This window comes from Entelurus aequoreus, linkage group LG17, assembly GCF_033978785.1.
Source record: "Entelurus aequoreus isolate RoL-2023_Sb linkage group LG17, RoL_Eaeq_v1.1, whole genome shotgun sequence".
In the NCBI taxonomy this organism is placed as follows: domain Eukaryota; kingdom Metazoa; phylum Chordata; class Actinopteri; order Syngnathiformes; family Syngnathidae; genus Entelurus; species Entelurus aequoreus.
This window is the reverse complement of record NC_084747.1, coordinates 26,818,277-26,834,153: the sequence shown is the minus strand read 5'-3', so window position 1 is coordinate 26,834,153 and position 15,877 is coordinate 26,818,277. Positions and strand designations below refer to the sequence as shown.

The following is a 15,877-nucleotide window of genomic DNA, read 5'->3' as shown; positions in this document are numbered from 1 at the left end:
TAGTCCAAATGATGGCGCCGTAGCACAAAAAGTAAGGCACATTTTCAGTGTGTTTGCTTGGTTTTTAATTTGGAAACTGATTGAATTATGGCCGTGAGCGAAGAAAAATCCAAAAATTATGCGCACTGGGAAATAAGCCGCAGGGTTCAAAGTGTTGCTAATGACTGTATCTTCATTATATTACGATAGCACTAGGGGTGTAACGGTACACAAAAATTTTGGTTTGGTACATATCTCGGTTTAGAGGCCACGGTTCGGTTCATTTTCGGTACAGTAAGAAAACAGCAAAATATAAATGTTTTGGTTATTTATTTACCAAATTTGTCAACAATGGCATAACATACGTCTCTGCGTTACTGACCTGTCTCTGCTCGGGATGGTCTCCTGCTGGCACCACTATGGACTGGACTCTCACTGTTATGTGGATCCACTAGGGACTGTACTTAGAGGGGGGGTTACCCACATATGCGGTCCTCTACAAGGTTTCTCATAGTCATTCACATCGAGGTCCCTTGTGTGGGCTCTGCCGAGGATGTCGTTGTGGCTTGTGCAGCCCTTTGAGACTTTTGTGATTTAGGGCTATATAAATAAACATTGATTGATTGATTGATATACACACAGGGTCCATTGCCAGGGTTGAAGTGGTCAACATATATAAAATAAAAACTAAATAAGATAAGTCTCAGAATGGTTTCTTAACAAAACTTTTCTACATATAAAGTGCTTTTTTTGATTGATTGATTGATTGATTGATTGAGACTTTTATTAGTAGATTGTACAGTAAACTGCCTTTCTTCTACATATAACAAGTGCAACATTAAACAGTTTCAAGTCAACTCAGCCTCCGATTAACTCCCCCCCCCCCCCCCCCACCCAGCCTGGCTAACTTGGCAGTAAGAGGTGGGAGCTGTTTGCTCGTCTTTATCTTCTGATTGATTGATTGATGGAAGCTTTTATTAGTAGATTGCACAGTACAGTACATATTCCGTACAATTGACCACTAAATGGTAACACCCTAATAAGTTTTCAACTTGTTTAAGTCGGGGTCCACTTTGTTGAAGCGATGTTCACTTGGGTGTGGTGCCGCTTCAAATGGGTTAGCATGTTTGACGTGTTGGCAGAAGCATGCCTTACCGCTGCTGAACAATGTCGGCAAACCTCCGTCCTCCGCACCGCGCAGCCGAAGTCTTCCCAAACGGGAGATCTTAACGAGGCAGGAGGGTCTTCCAGCTCTGGCTTTTATATGTTGTCCTAGCCCGGTCATTGCTAGCGTGCCATGTGTTGTGCCTCAGTGTGCATTGTTTACACAACGTGCGCTACGCTACTTAATATGTCCGTGTGGAAACTCGTTCGGTACACCTCCGGATCGAACCGCAACCCCCGTACCGAAACGGTTCGATACAAATACACGTACCTTACACCCCTAGATAGCACGTACAAATATGTATGAAAACACTCCTACAGACATCACACATGGGACGGTTTAGTTAGTAAGAATTGTTGTAGTTATATTGTAAAACTTACAAACGTTGCTTGGATTGATAAATGGATAATGCATACCAGTAGAAACGCTATGCACGGTTGGAAGACGAACACGGCATTCCGGTTGGAATATATATATAAAAAAAAGCCCTCGTAAATGGTAGGACACCTGCAGTGAGCAAACTCGTCCCAAAGATGGCGCCATAGCACAAACAAAAAAATATTCATAAATTAGCCGCGCTGTTTTATAAGCCACAAGGTTCAAAGTGTAGCAAAAAAGTAGCGGCTTATTTTGTGTGCGTGTGCGTGCGATGTATTTTGTTTAAGAATTCTACTTAAAAGATGCATTTTTAGGCCATCTCCATGCAACCAGAATGAGCTTTTCTAACATGTAACGTGTTTTGAAAAAGTTTAATTATGATTTTATACCAAATGATACATTGCGAGAATCTGTTTAAATCGAGAATCGCGTTGAATCAATTTGTCACCCTAGGAATCAGAATCAGGATTGCATCGTTAAGCGGCCAAAGATTCACACTCCAACAAAACACTATCAGGGAACCACAACAAAACATGAAAAACAGTGGCTTTACTAACAGCGTCTATTTATTTTAGTCATTAAAAATAAACAAACCTCGGTCAAAAATATTTCAGAGTGTGTACAAGTACTTTTTCAGCACATTCAACAATACCCCGATAATGATAATTTTGGTCTGGATAACATGAAATATTCGTATAGTTACATCCCTACGGCGCACTGCTGATTTGGTAAGTTTACCCCCTAACAAAGATGCTGACAATCCAGAATTTCAATGGGAGGTTTATTTTAACTGAACATGAACAAATCCAGAAAACATTCAAAAAAGTTGATATAAATCCATGTGCATTTGCTGGCATTAATTAGTCTGTGATTCTAACACCAAAGGTGACTTGGTACAGACTTCCCGCTGGCTTGGAATGTGGTTGCGACTTAGGGAGTTGTTTGATGATGCCATTGTCTAATTAACATAATTGGCCATGACGCAAAACTAACAGGAAGTTGTTAACTTTTGGGTGTTGGTGTTTTGTTGTGCAGTGGTGTGTGCATGCGTGCCTTCTAACATGCATGGGCAATGTCAAGAAAACATTCCTGCTGTGTCCCGTGCCTTCATTTTGAAAGATCTTCTAATATCTTACTGTATTGTTGTTGCTGAAGTCACTCAGCATTTTTGTAAACAACGCTTTAACTTGCATGCTTTCTAGTGTTTAGTCCTACACAGGTAGTTTTTTGTTGTTAACTTCCTTCCATCCATCTTCTTCCGCTTATCCGAGGTTGGGTCGCGGGGGCCAGTAGCCTAAGCAGAGAAGCCCAGACTTCCCTCACCCCAGCTACTTTGTCCAGCTCTTCCCGGGAGATCCCACGGCGTTCCCAGGCCAGCCGGGAGACATAGTCTCTCCAACATGTCCTGGGTCTTCACCGTGGTCTCCTACCGGTCTGACGTGCCCTAAACACCTCTTCATGGAGGCATCCGGGTGGCGTCGTGACCAGATGCCCGAACCACCTCATCTGGCTCCTCTCGATGTGGAGCAGCAGCTTCACTCTGAACTCCTCCCGAATGACAGTTTCTCACCCTATCTCTAAAGGAGAGCCCCGCCACCCGACTCAGGAAACTCATTTGGGCTGCTTGTACCCGTGATCTTGTTCTTTCGGTCATAACCCAAAGCTCATGACCAAAGGTGAGGATGGAAACGTAGATCGACCAGTAAATTGAGAGCTGAGCCGGAAGGCGAAGCTACTTCTTCATCACGACGGATCGATAAAGGGTCTGCATCACTGTCGACGCCGCACCGATCCGCCTGTCGATCTCACGATCCACTCTTCCCTCACACGTGAACAAGAATCTGAGGTATTTGAACTCCTCCACTTAGGGCAGGATCTCCTCCCCAACCCAGAGATGGCACTCCACCTTTTTCCGGGCTGTGGCCACAAGGTTGGTGCCTGTCGTGGCAGTAATCCTAGAACCTGCCGGTGGATACCAGCGGTGAGGGATGCCGTCAAGCTGAAGGAGTCCTATCGGGTCCTTTAGGCTCATGGGACCCCGGAGGCAGCGGACAGGTACTGACAGGCCAAGCGGTGTGTTTAGCGGTTGCGGAGGCAAAAATTCGGACATGGGAGGTGTTCAGGGAAGCCATGGAAAACAACTTCCGGACGGCTTCGAAGCGATTCTGGACCGCCATCCGCCGCCTCAGGAGGGGGAGGCAATGCACTGTCAACACCGTGTACGGTGAGGATGGTGTGCTGCTGACCTGGAATCAGGACGTTGTGGATCGGTGGAGGGAATACTTACTCAGTCCCACCTAAACGTCTTCCTATGAGGAAGCAGTGCCTGGGGAATCTGTGGTGGGCTCTGGGGATGAGGTTGCCGAGGTAGCTAAGACTCTGCAACATTGCGTGGACATCCGGGGTGGTACCTCTAGATTGGCAGACCAGGGTGGTGGTTCCTCTTTTGAAGAAGGGGAACCGCAGGATGTTTTCCAACTATCGTGTGATCACACTCCTCTGCCTTCCCGGTAGCGTTCATTCAGGTGTACTGGAGAGGAGGCTACACCGGATCGTCAAACCTCTGATTCAGGAAGAACAGTGTGGTTTTCATCCTGGTCGTGGAACTGTGGACCAGCTCTATACTCTCGGCAAGATCCTTGAGGGCTCATGGGAGTTTGTCCAACCAGTCTACATGTTTTTTGTGGACTTTGAGAAGGCTTAATTAAGACTCTGCTCCTCGGCAAGTCCTGTGGACACTGCTCATAGAGTATGGGGTATCGGACTGTCTGATTGTGGCGGTCCGCTTCCCTGTATGATCGGTGTTAGCTTGGTCCGCATTGCCGGCACTAAGTCGGACCTATTTCCAGTGAGGGTTGGACTCTGCCACGACTGCCCTTTGTCACAGATTCTATTCATGACTTTCATGGACAGAATTTTTAGGCGCAGTCAGGGCGTTGAAGGGATCCTGTTTGGTGGCAATATACACACTGCAAGTATATATATAAAAAGTAGTAACATGCACCTTCATAACAATATGTAATATGTACAATATACACACTGCAAGTATATATATAATGTAGTAACAGGCACCTTCATAACAATATGTAATATGTACAATATACACACTGCAAGTATATATATAATGTAGTAACAGGCACCTTCATAACAATATGTAATATGTACAATATACACACTGCAAGTAGGGATGATGTTTGATAAGGAATTATCGAGTTCGAGCCAGTTATCGAATCCTCTTATCGAACCGATTCCTTATCGATTCTCTTATCGAGTCCAGATAGGTTGTTGTATATGGAAAAAAACACACAATATTTGGTTTAAAAAAAGCTCACTTTTATTATATAATTTAAAAAAAAATCTAATAAATAAATAAATATTGACTGTTACCCACCTAAAAAAATAAAATAAAATAAATAAATATTGACTGTTATTACCCAAAGTATATTAAATGGGATTTTTCAGAGAAACAAATATATACAGTAACACAAAAACAACCTGTCTCTGTGATCACTATAGGTGTATAAATAATAATATAGTGTTAAATAAAATCAGTACCTCGGGCACAAAACTGAAAATAATACAGCTCTCTTAAAAGTGCACTTCTGCTGCTATTTGACATAACTGTTTGTTATGATGCTTTGACATTTTTGCACTTTATTTCTTTATTGAAAGAAAATTCTATGAAGAGAAAAGTTGTTTGCAAATGTGGTTACAATGCTAAAAAATGAAAAGTTAAAGCTAAAAAAAGAAATACACTTTATTGAGATAACATTATTTCTTTATAGGGGGAAAGACGTTATGAGCTGGAGAATATAACAACTACACTACCCAGCATGCAACGGGAGTTACGAGCATGACCGGTAGCCCTGAAAAGTGTTGCATGTTGCCACGCTGTGAAAGTAAACGTCAAGAACTCAGCCAACACGCCTCGTCTGCATTATTTATAATTAGACAGACAACACATATACAGTGTGATTTTGTTTTGTTTACAAGGAAAGAAAAACAAAAGTTCAAAAAGGGAGATATATGTTGTATATATATGTACTGTATGTGCTGCTTTAAGAATGTTGCGACAGCTGCCGTAAAGGAGGTGCGTTGCTAGCCTGGTTGCTATGTTTCCGGTTGGTCGTAAAAGTGTTCGTCATGTGTTTTGCCCTGCTCAAATCTCTCAGTAAAGTTATTTGATGGATTATAGCTTTTGTTTTGAACTTTATTACACCTTGGAGCGCTTTTTCCCGTCCATTGTTTTCCTGCTTTCGCTATCTGCGCCTAATGACTGAGCTACGTGACGTCATTTCTTGTGATGTCCCACGGAGCATTTCTGGTCGGGACGGGATTCGAATAAAGAATCAACACTTTTTCTTTACTATAGTGGTCTCGATAACGGGTACCGGTTCTCAAAAAGGGATTCGAGTCCGAGGACTCGGTTCTTTTCTTATCAAACAACCGGGAAAACCGGTTTCGAGTATCATCCCTAACTGCAAGTATATATATAATGTAGTAACAGGCACCCTCATAACAAATATAATATGTACAATATACACACTGCAAGTATACCTGTATATACAGTATATATAATGTAGTGAGCGAACTCGTCCTAACGATGGCGCCATAGAGCGAACAATAACACACCATTTAAGTGTCTTTGCATGTGTTTAATGAACTTGTTTTATTATAGCTGTCAGCAAAGAAAAATCCATATATTAGCCGCGGGTTATTGACTCAGTGGCTTATAGTACTGGAGCTGAACAAAGGACTGACATCAAGTATTTTACCTTGATCTTGTTATAGATTTAAAATACTCACCATGTTTTGTGTCATTTCTCCACTAGTCGCAAGAGGCTGACGGACTGGGACACAGACATCACTCCTCTGGTAGGAGAGGAGCTTCTCGTGGAGGTTCTGGACGACATCCCCCTGACCATGCACAACTTTGTACGTGTCTTCATTCCCAAGTCATTTTCGGTGTTTGGTTTCCCCAGAATAGTAAAGATCAGGGTTCTTGTCCTGTTCCAACCTCGGCAGGTACGGAAGACTTACTTCAAGCTGGCTTACTGCGACTTCTGCCACAAGTTTCTGTTCAACGGCTTCAGGTGTCAGACCTGTGGCTACAAATTCCACCAGCACTGTAGCAGCAAGGTGCCCACGGTCTGCGTGGACATGGACACCGTCAGCAAAAGGTGAACAAAGAAATGTTTAAGAAGAAGAAATCATTCCACATCATTCTTTGTTGTTGTCTGCCAAGGTGTGACCAAGGTCCCTGCACCGACGAGTATCCTCAGATACTCTTGCCGGAAAATTCTCCGCCCCAGAGTAACATAGCCTTAACCGCCGAGCCTGCTGGGTAAGTTTATACCCAAATCCAGTCAGCACTAGTGATTTGATACTGGAAAATCCAGACCGCCATACCAGATATTTAATATCGATCCTCCAATCAAAATATCGATAACTTTTGATGCTTTGGTTCAGGGGTGTCCAAACTTTTTCCACCAAGGGAAAAGTATGCACGACTGGAAGACAAACACGGCACTCCGGTTGGAATTTTTTAAAAAAGCACTACCTGTAAATGGAAGGACACCTGCAGTGAGCAAACTCGTCCATATATGGCACCATAATGCAAACAATACAACGCATTCACCACAATAATCACCATGATAACTGAAAAAAGTATGCATGGCTGGAAGACGAACACGGAACTCTGGTTGGAGTTTAAAAAGAAAAAGCAATACCAGTAAAAAGGACACCTGCAGTGAGCAAACTCGAGCAAATATTGATAGCGGTGTCAAAATGTTTTATTTTCGAATGAATCGCGATTATTTGTGACGATTCTTAATCTATTCAAAACAATCTGTTGAATTTTTTTTTTTTTTTCCATCTGTCCTGTACAGCCAATTGTTAATGTAGATGATCTGCTGTAGAGATTTACTTTAGACAAGAGAAGTGTTGGAGACTTCCCTTCTTGCCTTATTTGTGTTTGACTTTATGAAATGTTTGGGTAGAATTGTATTCAACAAAACCAGTTTTCTTCTAAGCAATATAAACATTTATCAGAGCAGGCATGTAATTTTTCCGTCTAAAGTCGGAAATCCGTCTTTTTAAAAAATATTTTCCCTTTTTCTTTGTTTTTTCCGACCTACAATGTGTGTTAAAATCTTGATCCGTCTCTTTGCCATACCTGCCAACAACTTTGGTTTTCCCGTAATGAGTACGGTTTTTGATAATCCAGCGGTAAAAACTACAGTTTTCCACTAAAAATTATTAACTTAAAAATGGAAGCTGTGTAGCGAAGCAACTCCACAGGCAGGGGACTACGTATATGGGAAACATCAATGATGATTGGTTGGTTTACGTATAAGAACATCCATGATTGGCTGGTTGTTTACTAAGATGAGTCACGATTGGTTAAGTTAAGGGCTTATTTACAGTCTTTTTCATGAAGTTCAAAACATGATCAGAGCTGTTTATTTTATGGAGGAATATAGTTAATCATAGAACTGGCACCCAATGTTACTGAAAAGTATTGAATTTAAATCAAGAATCGTTGTGAATACAATCGTTACTCCCAAGAATCGAATCGAATCGTGTGGTGCACAGCTCTACATATTGATATTTTTTATTTAAAAAATGCTAAAAATAGATATTGTGCCAGTTACTGTATGTATTTAGGTGACTAAGTATATTATAATTATTAGTTTGAACATTTCATCTTTTTCTCATTAAATACAGAATTTTTTGCCCTTTTTTTCCTTACATTTTACTGTTGATTTTTTCCCATGTCAGAATATAATAAAAAAATTAATAATACAATTGTGTAACTGCATAGACTAGTGTCAACAATTCTGCCTGTACAAAAATATTAATGTTTACTAACACATTTAACACTGTTTATTATGGTTGTCATTTTTCAAACTTAATAGGTTGGTGTTATTTTATTTTTTAATTACCGTATATTACCAAATAGTAGCCCGGGCGTTTATTTTACAAAATGGAGTCAGACCCCGGGCGGCTATTAGGACATTGGCGGTTATTTGCACAAGGCTTTTACTTATTTTTGCACCAGCCTGCACCAGGCCATTATTTGGTTACAATGGTTACTGTCCAGTATTTTTTTTTCGTACAAACAATTTTAAATGTAAAAGCTATTGTAAACATACAAACAAAAAAACAAGACTATCAAAAGACAAGAGATCAACAAGGCCTCAACATGGCAGTACTGCAACAATTGTCAAATAGAATACCAATACTAAAAATAAATACACTTTTTAAATAAAGCAGCCTACCGGGAAAAATAAAATTATGGTACCAAGTACTCAAGTATTAAAAAACACACCATCAAAACAGAACAATAATACTGTCACTTAAATAAAATAAAGGCTACAGTACTCCAAGTTTTAAATAAAGCAGCATACAGGAAAAATACAATTATGGTACCAAGTACTCTATAAAACCATCAAAACAATAATACTGCAGCAAACGCAACCCCAAATGCAACTCAACCCCACTCATCATCCTCCTCCTCCTCCTCTCCCTCACCCCCCTCACCATCATCCTCCTTTTCAATCACAAGTTCATTGAGGAACTGCTGTTCCTCATCACTCTCCTCCTCTTCCTGAACCACAGCAGCAGCCTGCTGTCTAGCCCTCAACAGCATCTCTCTGCCTGCGTGACATGGCTGTCCCTCCTTGAAGCAGTAAATGAGCTGGTCCTCACTCCCATCAGCTGCCACCGTCAGCCCACACACCTTGTAGGATACCAGAAAGCAACATTCAGCTATGGCTACTGTTTGCAACACGGACACACACACACACACACGATTAAGCCAGCCACTTGTTGCACCAAACACCACCCCGGTGTCTCTCGTGTCACTCGCGGTGGCATACAACTCCTTTGCCTTAATGCGGATCATTTTGCGGGACACACGGTGGTTCAGTCCACGAACGTGATGTATCCACTGACACAAATTAGCATCAAGCTCGTCGCTCACTTTCTTCCTACCTCCACCAGATAAGCGAGCCAGTTTTCCATCGATTGCCGACTGAGATAGTAGTTCTCCCTTTTTTTGTTTCCATTCTCGTACACGTTTTGGGTCAACGTTAAACTGCCTGGCCGCTGCCAAACCAGAATTCTGCTCCGCATACTTCACAACCGCTAGCTTGAACTTTAAGTCAAACTTCCTCTTCTTCCCCCTTAAAGTATTCCCGTCCATCAGTTGTGGTGTACCGGTATCCTGTTCATTCAACTCACTGCTACTGTTGCTTGCCATGTTGAAACTTTTCCTCGTGGGTTTGTTGTGTGTTACGCTATATGCGGTGACCCATTGCAATATGTTGATTACCCAGAATCCCCACGTGACGTCTGCTGTTACCGTAATGACCAGAATTATTGCACCTTTGCTTTTTTTTTAGCTTATAAATTGGGTTTAATGAAAATGAAATCAATATGATTTTAATCTAAATTATGCAAATAACAGCCCATGGGCGGCTATTTGGACATAGGCGTTTATTAGGAAGAGGCTGTTAATTCACAAAATGGGCTCAGACCCCGGGCGACTATTAGGACAAGGGCGTCTATTTGCACAAGGGCGTCTATTTGGTAATATACGGTAATTGGTTATATTTTAGGTATATTTTATTTTTCATTTTCAAAGCTTCTAATATTGTAGACCAATGGTGTCTAAACTTTTTCCACCAACGGGCTGAGGGCCATTTTATATATTTTTTTAACTAAAAAAAATGCTACAGATGTTGCATATATTTAAAGAAAACTTTGTTCTACGTGACTAACTATATTGTTATTAATTATTAGTTAAAACATTTAATCTTATTGTCATTACATTCTAACAGTTTGCTTTTTTTCCTTAAATGTTTACTGTTGTTTTTGTAGATATGTTATTATTTGAAAATACACAACTTTTATAATGTTACCATACACGTTGGGTATATTTGCACAAAGTATCTGCATTGGATCGTTATCGCCGATACCGGCCTGAATTTGAGTTGGTATCGGATCAAAGAGAAACTAGGTGGTATCGCACATGATGAGTCTGCACAAAATAAAACTAAAGGGTGGGAGGATAGCGCAGTGGGTAGAGCGGCTGTGCCAGCAACTTGAGGGTTCCATGTTTGATCCAAGTGTAGCTTACCACCGGCAGTGTAGAGTGAGTGAATGTTGGGTTCTCACTGTGTGAATGTTCTACACCAAAATTAATCTGTTTCTTCTTCTTCTTCTCCGGATTTTGATGCGCTCTACCGTCCACATTTTTAATCCTATTCAAACCGTTCCAACTTCAAACTCTTTAGCCTATTCAGGAATCGCGGGCATATTCTGACATATTCCCCAATTTCCCAGAATTCCAGGTTTTCCGGGACACTTTTCCCATTCAAAATGAATTGGCCATTTTTCAAACGTCCACCATTTCCACATTTTTTAACCGATTCAAACCATTCCACCTTCAACATATTCCACTCATCCTGGACATTCAAACTATAATTTTTCCAAGTAAAAAAAAATTCCACGAATTCTGTTTTTTTTTCAAACCCTTTTTTCACCCTTTTTGCTATCGACTACTCTTCCCACATTTTTCAACATACTTAAACCGTTTCACCGTCAAAACATTCCTCTTAATCAGACTGTTTTTTGAACTGGGAAAATTCCCGGTTTTCCCGAAATTCCAGGAATTCCATAATACCTTTTCTCAATTCAAAATGTTACTACTACAACATTTCTGGACCGCTTTGAAAAATTCTACAACCAACCTACTGGTGTCATTCAGAACATTCTTTTTTTTTTGTTTTTTACCATTTTCAAAAGAAATATCCTTCTTTTCCCGGAATTCCTAAATTTTCATAAAATTCCTCTGGAAAAGAATGGGAAATTTTTCAAAGTTCCACAACTCCAACATGTTTTATCCGATTCAGACCGTTCCAATTTCAAAACATTCAGCCTGTTCAGGAATTGTGTGCTCCCTTTCAACAATTATTTAAAAGAATTCCCGGATTTCCGAGAATTCCCAGTTTTTAGGGACATTTTCCCCATTCAAAATGAATTATCCATTTTTCTAACTTCCACAACTCACACATTCTTCAACTGTTTCAAACCATTTCACCTTTAACACATTCAATTCATCCTGGAAATTCACACAACCTTTTTTCCACATTCAACAAATTTCCATTAATTCAATTTTTTAAAACTTTATTTCCAACCTTTTTTAGTGCGATGACTCCTTTCACATTTTTCAAACCATTTCCACCCTTCCACTGTCAAAACATTCCTCTTAGTCAGGACAAAAAAACAAGTTGGTTTAAGAACTTGAAAATTTCCCTAAATTCTGTAATACCATTTTTCAATTAAAAAAACTTACTACTTCAACATTTCTTGACCGATTAAAACAATTCCAACACCAACCAATTCAGGACATTCATGCTCCTAATCATTCTCCCAAAAAATTCCGCTTTTCCCAAAATTCCCAAATTTCCAGGAAGTTCCCATTGGAATGAATGGGACATTTTTCCATGTTGCACAATTCCCACATTTTTCAACCTATTCAAACCATTCCAACATCAACACTTTCCACTCATCCTGGACATTCAAACTAACACTTGCCCAAGTTCCAAAGCAAATTCCGGTTTTCCTAGAAATTCAAACCTTTCCAACATTCATACTATTCTTACATTCATACTACATTCTGTCAGCATTTCAGTTCAACTTCAGCATTGGAGCATTCACACGCAATTCCTTCAGGAATTGCCTCATCTCGTTTCTAAAAGCTGTCGTCGCTCTCGCCATCCTAAACCTGCTTCCACTCGCTGACAGACCAAGGCCTGTATCAACCATCAGTTCCCAGTTATTGATGGAATCCAAATGACTAAAATGTGTTGATTTGGTGCATTTGCAAACATCTAAAATGATGATCAAACTAAATTATAACCTGCTACTCAAGAATGTACAACAATTCTTCTCAACAAAAGAGGACAAATACAACCTTAGAGGAAAACCTAGTTTTAAACATTTGGGTACACGTGCAACACTTAAGACCTTTAGCATATTAGTATGTGGAATTAAATTATAGAATGGATTAAAAAAATAAATCAAACACAGTCCTAATATAACTCGGTCCAAGAGGGTTTACTAAGTACAAAGGAGAAAAATGTTTATTGAAAAGTGTATATAATTAATTTAATTATGAGATGCAGAATTAAATTGAAGACTTATAAAGAGAACTGCTGTATTTGGAAATTCACTATAGAATGTAAATTGTGTTACAAGAACAGGAAGTGAAACATGTGTGTTAGAAATTGATATGAACCCAAGAAGGGGCGGGATTAAATAAGCCTTGCTTCTTCCCACTCCTTTTCGGACATGTAAAGAGAAATGAGAGTCTGCAAGCTATATGATGTATCACATGTAAATGTATGCATGTTTGAAGTAAATTGATACCATACCAAAACTTAAAATTGCTGCCGGGAAATCCAGTTTTTGTCCTTCGTTCGCGACGTCTTGACGTTTTTTGTCAAATAGGAGACTTATTATGCAAGACCTTGTTCACTATGCAGGTCAATTCCACTTTATTTTGCCCGTATGCGACCTGTATCTGACTTTTTCATGTCCGTGTGAACAGTGCATAGCCAAATCTTTGGTATGTGGAAATAAAACGGATAAATATACGCTCCCGTGCTCAGTTCGCATCCACCCATCCGACCAGAACGTCACCAAAAAGCCTCATAATTATTCGCCAACACCGACGGTTACAAAATGAATAGTTGACAACGCAGCAGAAAACGAGTGAAAATAAAATGTTTTAAGAAGTCAGGTGAAAATTCCTGTCTGTGACTGCTTGCTTCAAGCAGACATCAAAGCGAAATAAGCCAAAATACTTTTCCTTCTCAATCTTCTACACCAATAATTCTGTTCAGAAAATGTTGACTTTAATTGCACCAAGTCCTTTGAAAATCACTAGAGTTGAACCCATGTTCACTTACATCAGGGGTGTCAAAGTCAAGGCCCGTGGGCCAAATCCGGCCCGCGAATACATGATCTATGGCCCCCGGGATGATATTTGCTTAGTATTAGAACCGGCCCGAGGGCAACAGCCGCCTGCTGCTGTTTTGCACGCACCAATACTCCATCAGTGTTGGCGCTAGGAATTTTTCAAAATGGGGTCCCATGGACCTCATCAAGTCATAAAAATGGGGTCCCACAGTAAATTTTTGAGGCGCTACTTTTTTGTAAGCGTTTTGAAAACAAATGTTAAATGTTTTCATTATCTTGTTATATCTCACATTTCATATTGTGTTTTGGAAAAAGGTTGTCATAAACATTACTTAATTCATTTTAAAAAATATTACAAAAGAAATCATATGTAAATGTATTGAGTTAGAAACATTCCTTCACTTTCTTCTTTCCTTCATGGATTTAAACTTTCCCGCTGCCGGCATATGTACAGTATGTGCCCGCAAAATGTGTTTGTTCTATGTTTGGCCAAAGTAAGACAAAGAAACAATCTGAAGTTGTCTTTATTTTTTTACTTTTAATGCCATGATTTTAATAGTTCGGCCCGCGTGTGCACAGATTTTCCTCCATGCGGCCCTTGAGCTAAAATGAGTTTGACACCCCTGACTTACATAAACACTGCAGTGCGTGCGATGTCAGGTCCGCACGCAGGTTTTAGAGTGCTTTTTAATTTTTTTGTAACGTGAACAGCTGCTAAAAAGATCGGATTCGACATAAACGCAATTGGACAGCCGACCCTACAGTTTGAACGTAGCCTAAGTAAAGAAGGTGAGGCAGCAACTCACACATTCTCATACTTTCTGTAACATCCAGGAAAAAATGACGTCAGCCATCTTGAAAAATGTCTCAACTATAATCGACATGGAGGAGCCCAGAATGATTTTGTTTGTTGGGACGGCGTGGCGAAGTTGGTAGAGTGGCTGTGCCAGCAATCGGAGTGTTGCTGGTTACTGGGGTTCAATCCCCACCTTCTACCTTCCTAGTCACGTCCGTTGTGTCCTTGGGCAAGACACTTCACCCTTGCTCCTGATGGCTGCTGGTTAGCGCCTTGCATGGCAGCTCCCGCCATCAGTGTGTGAATGTGTGTGTGAATGGATGAATGTGGAAATACTGTCAAAGCGCTTTGAGTACCTTGAAGGTAGAAAAGCGCTATACAAGTATAACCCATTTACATTTATCATTTAAATGTTGCCGATATTTCTATCCATAAAGTGTTATAAAATGGAGTAGATGAGTTATTGCGATGTAGAGAAATGTCATATTTTGAAATAAAATGTTGATACTGAAACAATACAAAAAGAACGCCATTGTCAGACATCTCGTAAATGTGTTAGCATATTAGCTAATGCTAACAACGCTAGCTTGATTACATTACGATGGCATGTACAAATATGGATAAAGACACTCATACAGACGTCACACATGGGACGGTTTGTAAGTAATAATTGGTGTAGTTATATTGTATAACTTACAAACATTGCTTGGAGGGATGAATGAAGAATCCATACGAGTAGAAACGCTATGGACAGCTAGAAGACTGAACGCCGTAGCACAAACAGTAAAGCACATTTTCAGTGTGTTTGCTTGTTTTTTTTATTTGGAAACTGTATTATGGCCGTAAGCGAAGAAAAATCTCAAAATTATCTGCACTGGTAAATAAGCCGCAGGGTTCAAAGTGTAGGAAAATAGTAGTGGCTTATTGTCTGGAATTTATGGTATTATATACGTAAGGAAAGAAGGTGAGGCACCACCTCACTCATTCTCCTACTTTTTGTAACATCCAGGAAGAAATGTCAGCCATCTTGAAAAATTTCTTAATTGTAATCTACGTGAAAGAGCCCACAATCATTTTTATTTCAATGTTGACAATATTTCAGGGTTCCAAACTGTTTTAAAATGGAGAAGATGAGTTATTGTGAGGTAGAGAAATGTCTTATTTTGACCCACTATCCCAGGAGATGTTCCATATTTTGAAATAAAATGTTGATGTTCCTCTTAGACACACGTAGTAAAGGTTTGGATGTTTTTTGTAGCTGAATTAAACCCAACTTCAAACATAATGTCTCTAATACTCCCACCTTTCCTAAAAAATGTTAAACAACGTAACATACTTGTTCAGATGTTTACTGACTTATAATATTCATGTTTAAATAACTTTTACTGCAAATGAATATCGGCTACAAATATCGGTTATCGGCCTCCTTGATTACTAATAATCTGTATCGGCCCTGCTTATGATCCTGTTGACGACGAGAAATGGCCCACAGGAAGTCTATTATTGTTATTATTATTATTATTATTATTATTATTTACAACAAAGATGCACGTGTGTGGAAAAAGTGGCTC

General features: G+C 40.0%; 1 protein-coding gene across 1 annotated transcript in view; it reads left to right on the top strand.

The window, feature by feature from the left end:
* Nucleotides 1-15,877, top strand: part of araf (A-Raf proto-oncogene, serine/threonine kinase) — a 47,896-nt gene that overhangs the window by 8,814 nt on the left and 23,205 nt on the right. The window contains exons 4-6 of the mRNA XM_062025412.1: nt 6,355-6,457; nt 6,548-6,702; nt 6,768-6,866. Of these exons, the coding sequence (XP_061881396.1) occupies nt 6,355-6,457; nt 6,548-6,702; nt 6,768-6,866 (357 nt within the window). The remainder of the gene's footprint in view (nt 1-6,354; nt 6,458-6,547; nt 6,703-6,767; nt 6,867-15,877) is intronic.